This window comes from Canis lupus, chromosome 15 (genome assembly GCF_048164855.1).
Source record: "Canis lupus baileyi chromosome 15, mCanLup2.hap1, whole genome shotgun sequence".
Classification (NCBI taxonomy): Eukaryota; Metazoa; Chordata; class Mammalia; order Carnivora; family Canidae; genus Canis; species Canis lupus.
This window is the reverse complement of record NC_132852.1, coordinates 35350484-35369675: the sequence shown is the minus strand read 5'-3', so window position 1 is coordinate 35369675 and position 19192 is coordinate 35350484. Positions and strand designations below refer to the sequence as shown.

Below are 19192 nucleotides of genomic sequence, written 5' to 3'. Positions count from 1 at the left end.
GAATCTAGCTGCCATCTATTAAGCTGGACTTTAAAGAGATTTACAAAAATCTAAAATTGTGCCAGTGTTCTACACTTTTTGTTTCAGAAAATAGTTTTTATTTTTTAAATGTGTTGACTTATGTTAACAGGTAACAGATCCGTTACTGTCATTTTTAAATGAATAAAAATTCTTAAATTTCTATGTTAATTTCCAATATGACAAATAATAACAGAAACAAAACACAAGCAAAAGCTCTTTGAGAATTTCTGTAATTGGTAATGTGTAAAGAAAAATTTCCAAAAAGTCTGCAAACCACTGCATTAAAATAGTGTTACGGCGAGGATCTGTGTCCCTACAAAATTTCATGCTCAAGTCCTAACCCCAGTGTGACGGTGTTTAGAAGTGGTACCTTTGAGAGGTCATTAGGACTAGGGATGGCGGTGAAGGTGGCTCTCTCAGGATGGGATTAGCACCACTCTAAGAAGAAACACCAGAGAGCTTGCTGTCTCCACACACAAAGCAGAGGCCACTGGAGTGGCCTCAGCAAGAAAGCAATGGTCTCTTAGCCAGGAAGAAACCCCTGACCCCATCAGACCCCTACCCTGACGGCATCCTGGGCTCAGACGTGCTGTCTGCAGAACCGCCAGAAAATACATTTCTGCTGTTTAAGCCACCCAGTTGAAGGTATTTTGTTACAGCAGCTCAAGGTCACCAATACAGCATGTAACATAGCAAAAAGACTGTTAACAACCCAAAAGCCCATTAATACAAAGAACTGGCCAAATTAAATTGTGGTACCTCCAAACAGATGGAGAAAGAACACACTCCACGTGCTGCCACTGTCACAGGATGGTCAGATTCAGAACAGTGTATCTAAAATGTCGCTTTGCCTCTAAACCACCCCTAGTATATTTTTAAATTCTGAGGCTTCTTTGTACTGTTCTTTGTATCTGGCCATCACGTATCTCTGTCACTGGCAGCACCGCAGACACTTTTTTTGTTGTTTTTTTTTTTTTTTTGTCGTCCCCCCCCCCCCCCAACTGCAGGACAAAGGATTCCCGTAGGAATGCCAGATAAGTCACGTTGGAACGAATGGTGAGGAGAGTGTGGCTTTTGTCTTCTTTTCCTTCAGATGTTGGGTGGAGGTCAAGAAGATTCTGGAGTGCTTCCGAGAGCGAGAAACGTCGAGACACTTTTGTGAAGTGCATGGAAAACCCACAAGGAAGGCTACCCACTCCTCCGATTCAGAGAGAAGGCGGTCTGTCCTCGAGCTCACGGCAATCACCCTCCCTCTGGGGACTCACTTACCCATCCCCACGCCCCCTCCCCCTCCCAGGCCGGGCTTCCCGGCCCCAGGGGAGACTGTAGCGGAGCGGGGGCCGCCCTGTGACTGAAGCAGGTACTCCTCCAAAGGAAAAGGAAAACCTTCCTCTGCCCCTACCAGCGTTAACAGGGTCTCCGCGGCCTTACCGGCTCCCAATGCCAGCAAGTCGCCGAGCCCAGCAAGTAGCAGCATTAGGCGGAGCATGGTGTGGCTTCTTGGGCTCCGAGAATGGACTGAGGCGGCGGCGGTTGGGAGCGCTCGAGGCGCGCAGTGGCCGCAGCCCAGCCGCACGCGCTTGCGGGCCGGTGATCTCGCGAGGCCACGGCGCCCAGGCTCGCGCCGAGGGCGGGGGCAGCGTGGCTAGTGAACGACGCCCGCAGGGTGCGCTCACCTGGCTCCCACCCGCAAGCGCACGCGGGCCGGCAATCTCGCGAGGCCGTGGCGCACAGGGGCACGCCGGGGAGGCGGCGCCGCTGACGCGAGTGGCTCACGGGATGCTCCCGCCTGATCCCTAGCCTGCTTGAGTCCCGCGTGGCCTACCCAAGAGCCAGGGGCTCCCGGGGTGGGGGGGGGGGGCATCCAGGCGGCCCTGAGGGCCCCCCCCCAATGTTTCGCTAGCTTCGTGGTGATGGACCTAAAAGAACTGACGCGTTTATTGTAGGCTGTTTTGTAGCAAATGCTTCCAGATGTTTTGAAAGACGAACGTGCAAAGTTTACGAATTTAAAACTGTACGCACGCACTCCTATTTACTGAAGCTGGGTTTCCAAAATTAAAAAAAAAATTAGCCAGATGTGCGAAAAAGATTCCAAGAAAAGGAAAAGTGAGTCCATCTTGCTATCTTCCAAGAGTCCGCTGTCATTTCTGCTCATACCCACCGCTCAGGTGCACTGTGTGATCCGGATGGTTCTTCACAAGCCCTTAGCTAGAATTCAGGTACCATTCTCTCGTTCAGAAACTTATCAGCACAGTGAATATTCACTTATTCGTATAATGAATGAGATGGAGAAGATTGTTACCCAGAGTCCCAGTAAGTATGTTCCAGTGGAAAAATTTAAGTCTCGAGCCCAGGCTGCTACCTATCTTCTCCTGCCCCAATTACTTCGGCCACTGAGGCGCCTGGTCTTTCCTGAAAAAAACATTGCCTGAGTCCCTGGGACGAAAGGGCTTCCAGCTCAGCCTCACCTCCAGTCTCCACCTGTACTATCTTTTAATTCTTTTGAAATCCCAAAGATGAAATTAATCAATCATAGTAATTAACAGAAAGACAGACACACCAACTAAAAGGCTGGTTGGGAACACACAAAAGCTCACAGGGAATCACCACATCTAAACTAACAATTGAGACGCGGTTTTACCCATGCATAGGATTTCAACAGGACCATAAATAAGCCTATAAAGGATTCGCATGAGCAAAAACAAGGCAAAAATCTACACGCAGCTTGTATCCCAACAGAACAGCCAGTTCTAGACTAGCACTGCTTCTAGGGAGTAGTTGAGCCAAAAGCTGGTTTCATCTTGCTTCAGAATTAGAAAAACAATCAGAGTTAAGTACCTTTAATTAGTGTTAAGTATTTTGAATGAAATCCTGGTTTATTTATTGTTTCTCTTCAACCTTTTCTGTTTAAATCTTTAAGAGAGCAGACTTTATATTATTCTTATGTATATCGTTCTCTCCATAACAGTAGATGTCCCATCCAGAACTTATATATCACAGTGCCTAGTGATACCTGACGGTAGAGTTTCAGTAAACATCTATGGAATTTAATAAAATCTGATTTGTGCTTAGAAAACCTGGACTGTGCTTATCTATATGGTTAGAGACCCAGGCATCTGCCTGAGAGAAATGGAAAATGCAATATCCTGAACAAGGTAATTTGTGAACATATAGTCAAACAGTGATATCAAAGTTACAGATAATTTACTTATTAAAATGTCTTTAGCAGATGGCAAAGAAGCCCTTTAATATTTGAAAATTTTGAAGTGACATCTATGGCCAAGACATGTTACAATTTTTAACAGCTATCCAGAATAAACCAAGGACAAACCTAAGTGAAAATCTTATAAAACATGTGAAAAATATATATAAAAGTAAAAGTTCAGACTGATCAGTCTTTTAGAAACACTTTCTAAATATTCAAAAATCCAAGGATTTATCTAATTCTGAGAAAAATTTTAAGTTATATAGTTAAATATTACCAACATTTCAGTGATATGAATTACAGTTGCAAAAATTGAGACTATATATATGAGAAAAAGAAACAAATATTTTAGTCTTATATGAATTCATTTGGAGATTTAAACTGAAATGAAGAATCTTCATTTGGGATTGTTTATACCTTTTTTTAAATAAAGAAACATTAAAGATTGTGTTTAATTCAGTAATGAGGAAAGTGGTGAGGTATTATAGCCAGTTCAAAGGAGAATCCAAAAATCAGGAATATCGAAATAAATGTGCTATTGGAGGCAAAACAGGGAGGGATGTCAGCTGAACCTTTGCTTGCAGAATTTTCATGTCTATGGATAAGAATTACTTTGCACTGCTATCAGTTATCTACAGTGATAAAACTGTCTTACTGTTGTAGAATAATCCTATAGACAGGAAAGGTGAGTTCTCTTCTAAACTCCAGACAATGCATACACTGAAGTACAAATTTTCCCCTATTTTTCTATATCATCCTTTATATGGACTGCTTGGCCCTCCACCCACATCCTATATATAATCTTTAATATATACCAGATTGTCAATGTATTCTTCAAAGAACTGAAAGACCTGTCTTCCTCAAAAATAATCTGTTTTCCTTTAATAACAAAAACACTACTGTGCACAATTTAGCAGAAGCCTGAAAATTAGTGAGATAATATCTGCAAAAGTTTAACTAGTAGTTTTATCTAAAATTAGTATGATGTTTAAATTAATAAGGTTATAAATAGCTGGATATTTAGGAAGTTACTGGGCAACACAAAACAGAATTTCAAGTCTTTTATTTATTGCAAATGTTATATTTGTATATGTATATATACACAAACCAAGATTTTTTGAAAAACTAATGAAATTCAATTAATAAACCGATTATTAAATTCTATTATGAAAGGTTACGAAAATTTTTTGAGTGTTTAAAATTTTACCATCCATATCATTTTTTCCAAAGTAAAAATTCATTTTTTACACAGCTGGAACAGTAACTCCTACACGCCTCACTAGCTTTTTTGCATTTATCTAAGAAAAACTTTTTCTAACTTCTTTTCTCCAGGCTAATTTCTTTGAAAACATTAGTGTCAATGGAGACATGATCCAGCACACTTCAGTAAATGTAAACATTCTAAATTATATTAATAGCAAGCTTTGAAGTTTCAGATTTTAAACTTAAAGTGCTCATGAAATTCTCAAGTGGTTTTATGGTATCTCAATTTGATTGAAGATATTATAAAAGCTCCTGCTTTATTACAGCCATGTATCAACAGCATATCTGATTAGTTCTATTAAATACTCCGTACCTTAAAGTTTAATTTATTTAAAATAATGCTATTGTAAAAGAATGCCATGCTTTAACATGATTCATAATAGAAATTCTATTATTAAATTAATTTTTCTAATATTCATTATCCATAGATAGATCCATAGACTCTATTATCCCTAGAATCCATAGAATCATTTATCCATAGAATGATCATAAAAATGGAAGACAAAACTGTGTGTGAATACACACATACACTTTTAGTATACTTTGTACATTCAAAATAAGATCATGATATCTAAATTGTGGGTTTTGCGCATTCTTCTGAAGACAATATTCCTTTATTTGTGTAGTGAATGAGATAGACAAGATTCTAGCATATGATGATTAATAAGTCCGTGCAAGATGAAAAATATTAGATATTACTGACAGCTAATTAGTTTTTAAGGTATTAGATTATCACATGTTCAACCAGAAACTACATTAATGGCAACTAAGGTCAAATTTCAGAATTACATTTAAGTACTTAATGACAAAACTTAAGAATCATTACAATACCATGTTTAAAATAACATAATCCATGTTCGGTGCATTAACTTCACAGAATGACTGAATAAGACTTATTCAGTAATGGAAATGGAAATGTTATTCTAATTTCCCTGGCTTTATTGCATGTCTTATATTTCTCAATTCCCACTACTCAATTTCTGTTTTTTTTTGTGTTAGTAAAGTTTGTTTTATGGTATTTTGTTTTCATTCATAGTTGCAGCAGGAAGAAAGGATTTTCAAGAAAATATCAAGAAAAAAAGATTAGCTCAGTTCCCTGAAGATGTCTGCAAAAGTAAAGGTAAAAAAAAAAAAAAAAAATTCAAGTGAGGGAACTATATAAAGGAGGTGCAGGTGCAGGACGAGCAGGAATTAAATTTCCCTGAGATGATACTTTCGGTTGTGGTGGAGGTGGCCTGTGAGGGGAAAAAAGACAGTTAATCATGTGTTTCAACTGAATAAAATAATACTACATCATTACAAGCCTAACAACAGCATCCTTAACACTGCTGACAATTCTTGTTTTTTGTTTTGTTTTGTTTTTGTTTTTGTTTTTTTGCTGACAATTCTTAAGAGTACACTGTATTCGGAGATTATTATTCATCTTATATGCATGGTTAAAGGATGCAATCAAGACTCTAAAATGGATTTACTACATAAAGTAATGCTATTCTATAATCAAAAATATTGTATGACAGTTCTGATTTATACATTTGTAAAAGGAATAGCAAATGAAATTAAAAAGATAAATTGTAAAAGACAAGTGAGGTCACTAGCTCCCTGTTTACATAAATAAAGCTGAAATTCCAACTCAATTCAAAATATAACATCCACTCTGAGAATTAAACCTGGTATAACTTCTATACCTATCCTTAACCTCTATATTCTTCCTCACCCTTTGCATCCAATTCTAGTATTCCTCTACTCCAGTACCACACCAGAATATTACCTGGTGAATATCTGTCTCATAATTTATCCCTCTCTTGATGAGCAGCTGGATTTCAGTGCACTCTGATTACATATTAAAGATTATACCAAGAGGACACTCCTCAGTGTTGTGATACAATTGTAATTTGAAGGACTTTTAGGGGTGGGAGGGGTAAGATGCATTTTATATATTGCAAAATAGCATAGCCAGTGATCCTACTTGCTGATTTTAAGCCCAGCCATTGAGAACTGAAATATTTCAGTGCTTGTGTTTTTCAGTTTTAGAACTGCCAGTTTTTCAGTTTCAGTTCAGAAACTGTGAACTGTGTTTCAGTTCAGTTTTAGAACTGCCACATGATTCTCTTATTAGAATTTATAGTTCTGTGCTGAAATTCTCAAACTTAACTACTAATTCCGTGACATAATCATTATAGTCATTTTAAAGTCTGTGTCTGATAATGGTACTCACTGATTACCCTCTGAGTATGTTTCTATGGTATATGGCTTTTCTTGTTTTAGTCACATATTCTTTTCTTGTAGGTCTGCTCTTTTGACAGGGGAACCAAACATAAAAAATTGTAGAAATAAATTGAGGATCTAGTTTACCCTTACCACTGGGTCCCAACACAAAGCCTGGAATGATCGCCAGGGTACCTTTTCCTTGCCTGGGCTCCAGTTTCTGTTCCCTCAGCCCTGTGAATCTGTTACAAGCTCTCCTCAGCTTCCTGTCCTCTCAGTTCTCACATTCAGAATTGGCAGACATGTCCAGGACAGAAAAGTGTCTCCAGAAAGCTGGGATTACCTCTGGACTGCCTTCTTTTTCTGGGCCCCACACTTCCTCCTCACTTCCTTGGTAGTTCTCTCATGCTTTCAAACACATTTTTTCTTACATTGTCTAGCTTTTCTAGCTATTCCTAATAGGACTAACCCATCTGGTTTGCCAATGCTGGGTATTTTAAAGGCCCTTATTTTTGAATCTTAGGTACATTCAAAGGCTGCAGCACCATTTGCTTATCTTGCTCAGGCTTCTTTAAAATTGCATGTTGACACCGCACTAATATGACAAAACTAACAAAGAGTTCTTAAAAGCTTTTCTAAAAATTGTGTTCTATCTAAACTACTGGCAATAAATACCTTGTGTTAAATTAAATACAAGAGTAAATCTTAAGACATTAACCCTGGGTTTTATTCTGGTTAAGTAATCTAAGTGAATTCACTTCAGACCTTGAGGGGAACTGCTGAGGCTGCTTGGCTGCATAAGTTGGTACTGGAAATCTGTTTGCATAGATAGGCTACAAAGGAAAAAACAGTTATTACCACAATGCGCTCATAAGTATGTGTTCTATACAGTTTATTTTCTATATGAAAGTAATCAATATATTTAAAATCAATGAATAGATGACTTACAATGCTGACATTTAAAAATATTTTGCTTATTCAACAACGTTGCCACTGAATGTGGGATACATTTTTTAAAAAGATTTATTTATTTACTTGAGAGAAAGAGAGAGAGATGTGCAGGGTGTGAGGTGCAGAGGGAGAGGGAGAGCGAGAATCCCATGCAGATTCCATGCTGAATACAGAGCCTTGGCATGGGGCTCAATCCCAGGACACTGAGGTCATAATCTGAGCTGAAACCATGAGCTGAAACCAAGAGCCAGACACTCAACTGACTGAGCTACCCAGGCACCTCTATCAACGTATTTTAAATAAAAATCTTCCAAAAATGTATCGCCAAACTTGTTTGGTACCAACTGGCATTGTAAATACTGCTAAATTATAACCCTTAGTTTTGGGATTCATGATAGTCCTTCCTTGACAAGATAGATGGAATGAAGTTTTGCAATACAGCAAGAGTCTATAACAAATAAGAGTATACAGATAAGCCTCAAATAAGAAAGTAAAAGTAAGAATACCACATACCACATTATATTGGGAACAGTTAGGGAAGGTCAGATGGAATTACTAAATCACCAATGATGTGATCTTGACCAAAATGTTGTCCACTACTGCTGTTTTCTAAAGTTCTATGAGTAGCAGAATATGCAGTGTGGTGGCTTGGTCGGTTAAGGATCAGACTCTTGATTTCAGCTCAGGTCATGATTTCAGGGTGGTGAAATTGTTAGATTAAGCTCTAGGCATGGAGCCTGCTTAAGATTGTTTCTCTGCCCCTCCCCCTGCTCGCACACTCTCTTTCTCTCTCTCAGGAAAAAAAGAATATGCACAGCGTTGGGAGAATAGCTTAACATTCTCTGGGTCCTGCTGTGGAACAGGTAGTCTATTTTTTTGCCCCAAAGAATGATTTGCTTATACTTTGTAAATGGAGAAGGTACTCAAGAAAGTGTCTCATTCCCTTTCCACCAACCCATCAAAGCAGTACTTTATTTAAAAGGATAGTTAAACTCTACTTCTTGGAATTTATTTGACATATACTTTTACACATATGCAAAGACCCGTTGAAGGATCCTTGATGATGCATTTTTCTGTAGTAACAAGATTTGAAATAATCAGTTTTCAAATCTATGATAAATCCATAAGATGGACTGGTATATAATTATTAAAAAGCATGAAATACATGCTTATTACAAACAGTGAACTAAAGTGTTCCAAGTAAAGGGTACATAAAATGCTAGTTAAAATATTAATAGGCATTTTTTAATGCCTGAATGAGTTACTAGGGAGTAAGAAACATCTTAAAGACCAAAAACAATAAGACAGTATGAAAGAGTACTGAGTATGTAGCAGCATTCTTCCTATGAATGAATATCTTTCATCCTTGGTGGTCTACATTATGTGTTTTCAGGTAATTCATAGACGTAGAAGACAAAACCTGGAGCCTGAGTTGGATGGATTGCCCAAAATAAGACCTAATATAAAGCTTACGCCCCTCAAGAGCAATATTCTCACTGGATTAACTTAATAACAAAACACCTGTCCCAAAGAACAGTAGAGAAACTGCCTAAATAGAGACCTTGGTACTGATAGAAGGGGAATAAAAGAAAATCATCTCCATGGAGAATTTCTAACCATATATCCATCTTCACAAGGCTTTGGGGGCAGAGTTCATAACACTTGTGTGACCCAAAAAAACACCAACAAAAATCTTAATTTAAAGGCATAGAAGACTGACTGCATGTGGCCAATACACACTCTCTGTAGGAACTCACTATAATTCAGGACTGAAATAACTCTCCTATGTAAAATTCAAAAGAATACCAGTTTACAATCAGTATTGCAAAACACACTAATGAGCCACTGCAAGAATCAGAAATAACAAACCACAGAACCAAGACTGCACACATTAAAATGATCAAATAAAGCACAAAAAAGTAGGTATTTTTAACTGTTTAAAGAAATGAACACGTTTAAAAATATAATGAAGCTACAAGAAACTATCACAAATAACCAATAGATTTGAATCTAATTTATCTAACAATGTGTGTAACGACTAGCAGAGGAGAAAAATGAAATGGGGCAAGGGGGAAACTAAATCAATCCAAAAAGATAGAAGCTTTGTGGTGTGGGGAGAAAACAGAAGGAACAGGAAAACAATGAGATCATAAAAATAATATGGTAGAAAAACTATATTAATAATTGTATTCAACATAAAGTCTCCAGTTAAAAGACAAATATTTTTTAAAATTTGTAAGATAAGATATTCTCTTTATAAGAGACAACATAAAGACAAGAGTTGCATGTAAAAAGACATAAGGTGAATATTAAACAAAAAGAAAAGCTGATATTGCTGTATTAATATTTAAAAAATGGATTTAAGAGAGATGGTCTTTCCCAATCTCATACATAAGGACTCTAACTACTGACAGCTGAAAGCCTTTTAAAAATAGCTATCAGGAACTGCTTTAGGGACTTCTCACCATCAACATGAAAGATGTTACTGCAGGAATATGGGGAAGTATTTAAATATGCTAAGGAAACTGGAAGTTTTTCCCCCAAAATCAGGAATACAAGGATGCTTGCCTTTACCACCACTATGCAACACAGTACTGGAAAATCTAGCCAAAACAACTGGAGAAGAAAAGAAAATAAAAGACATTCAAGTTGGAAAGAAGAAAACTACCTCCATTCACCAATAATATCCTAAAAAAAAAAAAAAAACAACAACCCTGAAGCGTCCACAAGAAAGCTAGTAGAGCTAATAAATGAATTCAGAGGAGATGCAGGATGTAACATGAACATGCAAAAAATCAGTTTTGTTTGTGTACATCAGCAATGAAAAATCCACAAAGAAAATTAAGAAAGCAGTTCCATTTACAATAGCATCCAAAAGAGTAAAACACCTAGGAATAAACTTAACCAAGAAGGTCAAAGACTGGGCAGCCCGGGTGGCCAGTGGTTTAGCGCCACCTTCAGCCCAGGGTGTGTTCCTGGAGACCAGGGATCGAGTTCCACATCGAGCTCCCTGCATGGAGCCTGTTTCTCCCTCTGCCTGTGTCTCTGCCTCTCTCTCTCTCTCTCTCTCTCGCTCACGTGCTCTCTCTCTCTGATAAATAAATAAAATATTTTTTTAAAAAAAGGTCAAAGACTTGTATGCTGAAAATTACAAAACACTGCTGAAAAAAATTAAAGTAGACCTAAATAAGTGGAAAGACAACTAGTGTTTATGGATTCAAAGACATAATACTGTCAGGATATGTCAATATAACCCAAAGTGATCCACAGATTCAACACAAACCCTATAAAAATTCCAACAGCCTTTTTTGCAGAAATGGAAAAGTAGATTGTCAAATCATATGGAATCAAAAGGGCCTTAAATAACAAAACAATCTTGAAAAAGAAAAAAAAAAGTTGGTGGACTCAAACTTTGCAATGTCAAAACTCATTACAACTCCACAATAATCAAAATAGTGTAGAACTGCCAGAAATATGGAAGTAGAGCCCAAATGAACAGAATTGAAAGAATAGAAATAAACCTATACATTTATAGGCAACTGATTTTCCACAAGGTTCTAAGTCCATTCAATGAATAAAGAATAGTCTGTTCAAGAAATAGAGCCAGGACAAGTGGATTTCTACATGCAAAAGAAAGGAGTCAGGGATCCCTGCGTGGCTCAGCGGTTTAACGCCTGCCTTCAGCCCAGGCCATCATCCTGGAGTCCCAGGAAGGAGTCCCACATCAGGCTCCCTGCATGGAGCCTGCTTCTCCCACTGCCTGTGTCTCTGCCTCTCTCTGTGTGTGTCTCTCATGAATAAATAAATAAAATCTTAAAAAAAAAAAAAAAAGTTAAACCCCTGTTTCATACTATATGCAAAAATTACTCAAAATGGATCAAAGACCTAAATATAAGAACTAAAACTTTTAAAACAAACAAGTAAATCTTCACATCTTTGGATTTGACAATGGATTGTCAGATATGATATCAAAAGCTCAAACAACAAAAAAAGATAAATTGGGCTTCATAAAAATTAAAAACTTTTGTGCACCAAAAGACATTATCAACAAAATGAAAGACAACCTACAAAATGGAAGAAAATATCTACAAATCATATTTTTGATCAAGTGTTAATATCCAGGACCTACAATTCAACAACAAAAAGACAAGCAACCCAATTTTAAAAATAGGCAAAGGACTTGAATACACCTTTCTCCAGACAAGATATACAAATGGCCAATAAGCACATGAAAAGATACTTAACATCACTAATCATTAAGGAAATGCAGATCAAAACCACAACAAGGTACCATTTAACGTCCACTAAAATGGCTATAATAAAATTTTAAAAACAAAGCAAAGCAGAAAATCACAAGTGTTGACAAAGATGGGAAGAAATCCGAACACTCATGGTAGAAATGTAAAATGGTGTAGCCGCTGTGGAAAAACCATTTGGTGGTTTCTCAAAAAATTAAATATAGATTCATGATATAACATATCAATTCTACTCTTAGGTATTACATCCAAAGGAGCTGAAAATAGGTACTCAAAAAAAAAAAAAAAAGTCGGTACTCAAACAAGTACGTGTGTGTGTGTGTGTGTGTGTGTGTGTGTGTGTGTATGTATGTTCAGGGCAACACTATTCACATTAGCCAATAGGTAGAAACAATCCAACCACCCATCCATGGAGGAATGAATAAGCAAAATCTTATATATACATAAATATATAATTACGTGATATGTAAATAAATAAAGTTCTCATATATACTACTATAGGGATGAACCTTGAAGACAGTGCTATATGAAATGTCAGACATAAAAGAACAAATACTACATGATTCCATTGGTAAGAGGTATCTAGAATGGACAAATGCACAGAAGTAGAAAGTAGAAAAAGACCCTGCATAGTCAAAATAATCTTGAGGAAGAAAGACAATGAAGGGGGCATCACACTTCCCTGATTTCAAACTATACTACAAAACTATAATAATCAAAACAATACAGCATTAGCAGAGAAACACACACATAGGTCGATGGAATAGAAAAGAGAGCCCAGAAATAAACCCATACATACATGATCAATTAATTTACAGCAAAGGAGCCAAGAATATACCATGGGAAAAGAACAGTCTCTTCAATAAATCATACTGGGAAATCATAAATCATACTGTCCAATTGGACAGCCGCATGCAAAAGAATGAAACTGGACCACTATCCTACACCATACACAAAAATTAACTCAAAATGGATTAAAGATTTGAATGGATGACCCAAAGCCATAAAACTCTAAAAAGAGTGGCTCTTGGAGGGAATTTTCTGGATTTGATACCAAAAGCAAAAATAAACAAGTGAGACCATGTCAAACTAAAGAGCTTCTGCATGGCAAAGAGAACCATTAACAAATGAAAAGGCAGTCTACTGAATAGGAGAAAATATCTGCAAATCATATATCTAACAAGGGGTCAATATCTAAAATATATAAAGAACTCATACAACTCAATAATAAAATAAACAATCTGACTAAAAAATAGAAATACTGCATTATATAGTAATTCCACTTCTGGGTATTTATCCAAAGAAAACAAAAACACTAACTCTAAAAGAGATCTGCAATCCCAAGTTCACAGAAACATTATTTATAATAGCCAAGACATAGAAGCAATCCAAGTTCCCACTGATGGATGAATGGATAAAGAGAAAGAGAATATATCTATGTATCACATTCTCTTTACATATATATATATATGAAAAAATATATATGTAAATATATAAATACATAATATATATTAATATATAATATATATAAATGAAAAAATACATAAAATAAATAAAATACTATATTCAGCCATAAAAAGGAAGGAAATCCTGCCATTTTCAATAACATGGATCAACCTCGAGGGCAATATACTAAGTGAAATGAATCAGACAGAAAGACAAATACTGTATGATCTCGCTTATATGTAGAATCTTAAAAACACACACACAAGGATCCCTGGGTGGCGCAGCGGTTTGGCGCCTGCCTTTGGCCCAGGGCGCGATCCTGGAGGCCCAGGATCAAATCCCACGTCGGGCTCCCGGTGCATGGAGCCTGCTTCTCCCTCTGCCTATGTCTCTGCCTCTCTCTCTCCCTCTGTGACTATCATAAATAAATAAAAATTTAAAAAAAAAAAAAAAAAAAACACACACACATATACACAGAGAACTACAGATTGGTGTTGCCAGAGGTGGGAGTGGGGGATGGATGACATTGGGTGAAGGGGGTAAAAGGTACAAACTTCCAGTTACAAAATAAATAAGTCATGAAAATGTAATGTATAGCATGGTGATTATAGTTAATAATATTCTTAAGAAATTATCCATGTTATTGCTATATCCATGTAATAATTATTTTTTAAATTTTTGCAATGTGATACCATAATATTAAAATTTTTTTTGTTGTTGTTTTAAACTTACAGCTTCTCTGGGAGGAGTCACTGAAGAAACATGTCGAGGAACGCTCACTGGTTGTCTAGAAGCTTTTGCTTGATTTTTGCCATCTGATCTGAAAGAGACAATTATTTTTGAGCTAAAGTAAGTTTAGAATGTTTCTACATGATATGTTACGTATACCTTGCATTTTCTCAATTATAAAATAATGATGATCATAATGATAGCTAAAATTTTATGGCATTTTTTAACAGCATTCACACGTTTTTAATCCTTACATATTAGAAAGTTTTATTAGCCCCATTTTACAACTAAAAAACCTGAAATTCTAAGAAACCATAAAATTTAGCCAATTAGGCCACTATTTCTAAAACTTTTCTCCTCAGGTCTTCCTAAAATCAAATAATAAATGCATATTATTAGGCTGAATACACAAAACATGAAGTAGTCATTCTAAAAAATAGTGTAAGGAGCAAAGACGCTGGTAGGAAAGGTTATCAACTAAGGAGAGACAGCTGTAAGGAGAGAGCTATGGTTATGGAAGTAAAATTTCAGAAATGGAGACTGGAGAATTATCTACAGATTGGTCAGTTTGAGTGTGAAAGGAAGTAAGAGAAAGAAAGAATAAGAAGATAAATCTTAGGCTATATTAAAAATTAAAGCTAACATCAGGATACTCTAGCAAAATATTATGTACTAAGTAAGAAATCATTATTATAATAAGCTGGCCTTTTTTATTTTAACACAAACTAGTTTTTGAGTAATTATATTATACCAGCAATGTGCTATGGATTTTATTTGTTAATATTTTTGCATTTAATCCTCACATCAATACTAAGAGACAGGTAATATTACTCCTATTTCAGAGGAAGTAAACTAAAGCTCAGAGTTTTATTCATTTATTCCAGTTCATAATTCTAGCAAATGACAAAACTGAAACTTGAACTTAGGATCTGATTACAAGGCCATGCTAATATATGTTATATTCTAATGCCAATATGTTAGAAGTGACAGTTGAGAGACAGTCATACAAAAGTCCAACACATAGACCAGAAATGTCAGGTGTCTGAATTTTGATAGCCCTTCCTTCCATCAAAATTTATTTCTTAAGAACTTCTAATTCACAAAACATGTTGTCAATATTTGAAATACTCTTCCTCTGTAAGAATTAATACTTGAAACAGACAAAAGAAAATAGTTTTGACATTTATGCTTTTTATCTTTATCCAGTATTTTAATCTCGAACTAAGAAGCCCAATTAAGGAGTTGTAGCCCAAAATTATCAGAAATCAATGTCCAGCAACATGAACCCTAAAGGGCCATTTTCAGTAGCATACAGGCTGTTCATTGTAATCCTCTCCCTCACCATGATAAGAGGTGGCTGAGTCACCACTTTTCTTTAACCCCTGCTAAATCTTAGAACCCTATTTTTAAACCAACCCCTATGATATCACTATCATCATTAAGAATTACTTCAAATTATTTATATGAACTTAAAAGAAAAAAAAAATCTCAGTACTCATATGTTTGTGATCTCTTCTTTTGGAAGTAGCTTCTCCACAGTTGATCTCTCTTGATGAAGACAAAAGCAGCACATACAATAAGGGGAACAATTAGAAAGAAGAATACCAGAAGTCCATCTCTCAGTGCAGTATTCTTTTCTAAAGAAAACAATTTCATATTAATAATCATTAAGTTAGAAGTTAACACATATTAACTAAAACATACTAGGTGATTATAAATATTTTCTATTAGTTTTCACATTGTTCAAAAGTGAAACTGACAGAAACTGAATATATTGAGAAGTCTGGTTTATACCTCATCCCTACCTACTTCATTTTTGCCTTCCCATTTGATAATCATTTTCATTAGTTTCTTATACAATCTTAAAATGTTTCTTTGTAAATACAAGCAAAAAATAAAGTATGTTTTTATTGCCAACCCTTTCTTACACACAAGGTACCATATCAAAAAAGCTATTCAGCACATCATTTTTTTCACTTATCTAAGTATCTCCCCAGACCATACATAGAAAACCACCTCATTTTCTATGCAGGTATACAAAACTCCATTATAAGGACATCCTATAATTTATTTAACCAGTATCCTGATACTTTTATTTTTCCAATATTTTGCTATTCCAAAACAATGCTATAATAAATAATCTTGCACATATATGACATCATATCAGTGTATAGAATAGTTTTGCAGAAATAGAATTGCTATATCAGAGAGTAAATACATTCATCATTTTTTAAACCAGTGTCAATTGTCCACCACAGTGGTATTTACAATTTAGCATGCCAGGCCACAACATACAAGAATTCCTCACAGCCCCATCACTGGAATTAAACTTTAGCATTTTTGCCAACCTAAAAGGTGAGAAATTGTATCTTTTTTTTTTTTTTAAGGTTTTATTTATCTTTTTGAGAGAGAGGGCGCACCAGTGGAGTGGGTGAGGAGAAGCAGGCTCCCCACTGAGCAGAGAGACTGATGTGGGGCTAGATCCCAGGACCCTTGGATCGTGATCTGAGTTCAAGACAGACATATAACCAACTGAGCCACTCAGGCACCCCTAAAATTGTATCTTAGTTTAATTTGCATTTCTTTCTAATATTATGAGGCGATCAACTGCTTATGTGTAAGGAAACACTGTAGTTCTTTTTCTGCTCAGTCTATTTTTCTATTGGACTATTGGTTTTTCTCTTCTCAGTTTCTAAAAGCCCTTTATATATCAAAAATTAACTTTGTGATATGAGTTGGAAATATTTTTCCTATTCTGTCATTTGTCTTAGGGTACAATGTTTTTCTGCATGCATAAGTTTATTCTTAGGTAGCTGAATTTATCAATCTTATTTTTTATGGCTTCTGGGTTTTAAGTCTTATTATAAATTTTAAAAATTCATTAATTCACATTAACTTGACTATTCCATGTTCTTTAGAAAAAGAAGGAATATAGTAAATAAAAACAGTAGTGGTAAGTAGAAAAGTTGTTCACATAATTTTAACTTTGTAAAAGTAACAGAAATTTCTGTTAAAATTTGTTATGAAACGACATGAAATAACATTCAACCCAATTAAAAATAAGAAAAGGAAGTATTAAAATGAGCTTGATCTCCCATTTTATACTTACTAATGTGTAGGCAGAATCTAAATAAAAGCATCCAACCCTGTTAAGGTTATGTTGAAACTGATACCTTCATACTGTCAGTGACATTAACACAAATTCTTTTGGAATTTTAGTCAAGAACCCTAAAAAGGATTATACCTTTGACCTAATAATCTCATTTCTGACAACTTACCCTTCAACTAAAAAAAATGCGTAAGTATTAAGATGTACACTACAATGTTATCAATGCATATCAAAAACTTAGAAACAACCTAAATGTCAAATAATTAGAAAACACCAAGCAAGTTAAGGCACATCCACTTGATGGAATGACACGAAGCCATTAAAATCCATAGTTCCAACTTCTACGTCTAGCCAAGATGGAGTAACAGTGTCCAGATTTATCCTGGGAACTATAACAACCAGAAAACCAGACAAAATACATTAAGCAACAGTGTTCAAGACATTGGGCATCAGATAAAGAAAAATGATCCCTGAGACAGAAAACAAGGTGAGCTTTACACTTGTCCCAGTTTGCTGCCCAGAGAAAGCTAACAGTCCATAATGAGAGGTGAGGGAACCCAAGCAAAGCTCAGTGCTCTCCTTGAATTAAGGAGATGGAGCTGGTTGGCTGAGGAGACCAAGGCAGCTAGAGTTCACTGAGCAAAGTACTGACTTGGAAGGGATAGCTACACAGACGTAACTTAAAAGATGTGCATAGGGCTCCTCTCAAATATTCAGTTGGGTACTGAGCAACATATGCTGTAAAGAAACCACCTGAAACAAGAGAAAGATCCCTCTGAAAGGATTAGTAGGAATAAACCTCATAGGTCAAACAAGATGAAGGAAAGTGCCTATGCCTACCATTCACAGCAGAAATTTCATATCAAAGTGGCACTGAATAGAATTAAACAGAAGGCTTTTTGCTTCAGTAATGGGGCAAAATCAGCCCTAGACTAAATGTTCAAGTCCTGCCTAATATGAAATGAAATTTCATATCAAAGTAGCACTGAGTAGAATTAAACAGAAGGCTTTTTGCTTCAGTAATGGGGCAAAATCAGCCCTAGACTAAATGTTCAAGCAAGACCCAAAAGGATCAAAAGTATGACCAAGTAACATAAGCACAAAAGAACAAAACTCATCAATAGGAATCCCAAAATATCTAATATACAACAAGGCAAAATTCAGTTTCTGGCATCCAGTTGAAAAAAAAATTACAGGCAGGCAAAGAAGAAACATATAACCCAAAATAGGAGAAAAATCAATTAGTCAAAACTAAAAAATTATATAAGATGTTAGAATTAGTAGACAAGGATACTAGAAGTTATTCTAACTGTATTCTGCATCTTCAAGAAGCTAAAGATCAAACATGCTATGTAAAGACATGGAAGTTACAAAAAAAAAAAAAAACAAAAACAGAACTTATAGAAATAAAAAAAATATCTATGATAAAAAACACACTGGATGGGATCAATGGCAGATCAGACATCACAGAATAAGAGTGAACTTGAAGAATAACAATAGAAACTATTCAAAATTAAATATAGAGAATAAAGAATTTTTAAAAATCAAAGCAAATCAGTGAGATGTGAAAAAATTCCAAGTAGCAAATATGCAATTGGAGTCCTAAAGGAAAGGAAGAAAAAAGAAAAAAATATTTGAAGAAATAACGACCACAGTCTTCCAAAGTTGAAGAAAACTATAAAAGCACAAGTCCAAAAAGTCCACCAAATCCCAAGGACACCAAGGCACATTTATAATCAAATACTAATAACTATAGATATAAAGAGAAAATCTTACAAGCAACCAGAGTAAAAAAGATGCCTAAAAAACAAAAGACCAAAAAAGAAAAGATGATTGCCCATTCTTCAGGAAAAGTAATGCCAGCCAGAAGACAATGGAGAAAACATCTTTGAAGAAGTAAATGCTGAGGGGGAGGGGAGAACACAGAATGTCATCCTTACATTCTTTACGCAGTTATCATTCAATGAAGAAAGCAAAATAAAAACTTCTTAAGATACACAAAACTAG

At 35.8% G+C, this 19192-nt stretch overlaps 2 protein-coding genes across 13 annotated transcripts in view; both read right to left on the bottom strand.

Annotated features, from left to right (window-relative positions):
• ADAM32 (ADAM metallopeptidase domain 32) overlaps positions 1-1640 on the bottom strand; it is a 188978-nt gene extending 187338 nt beyond the window's left edge. For 11 of the 12 annotated variants that reach the window (XR_012007696.1, XR_012007693.1, XR_012007695.1 and 8 more), the window contains exon 1: positions 1453-1640. Coding sequence is in view for 7 of the 12 variants with exons in the window: in XM_072776543.1 (XP_072632644.1) it covers positions 1453-1510 (58 nt within the window). In the remaining 5 variants the exon portion in view is untranslated. The remainder of the gene's footprint in view (positions 1-1452) is intronic. The other variant, XM_072776545.1, reaches the window with a different exon arrangement.
• A 2632-nt stretch (positions 1641-4272) lies between these two features.
• Positions 4273-19192, bottom strand: part of ADAM9 (ADAM metallopeptidase domain 9) — a 137989-nt gene continuing 123069 nt past the window's right edge. The window contains exons 19-22 of the mRNA XM_072776525.1: positions 15572-15713; positions 14080-14167; positions 7460-7527; positions 4273-5724 (exon numbers count right to left, since the gene is read on the bottom strand). Of these exons, the coding sequence (XP_072632626.1) occupies positions 5631-5724; positions 7460-7527; positions 14080-14167; positions 15572-15713 (392 nt within the window). The 3' untranslated portion in view covers positions 4273-5630. The remainder of the gene's footprint in view (positions 5725-7459; positions 7528-14079; positions 14168-15571; positions 15714-19192) is intronic.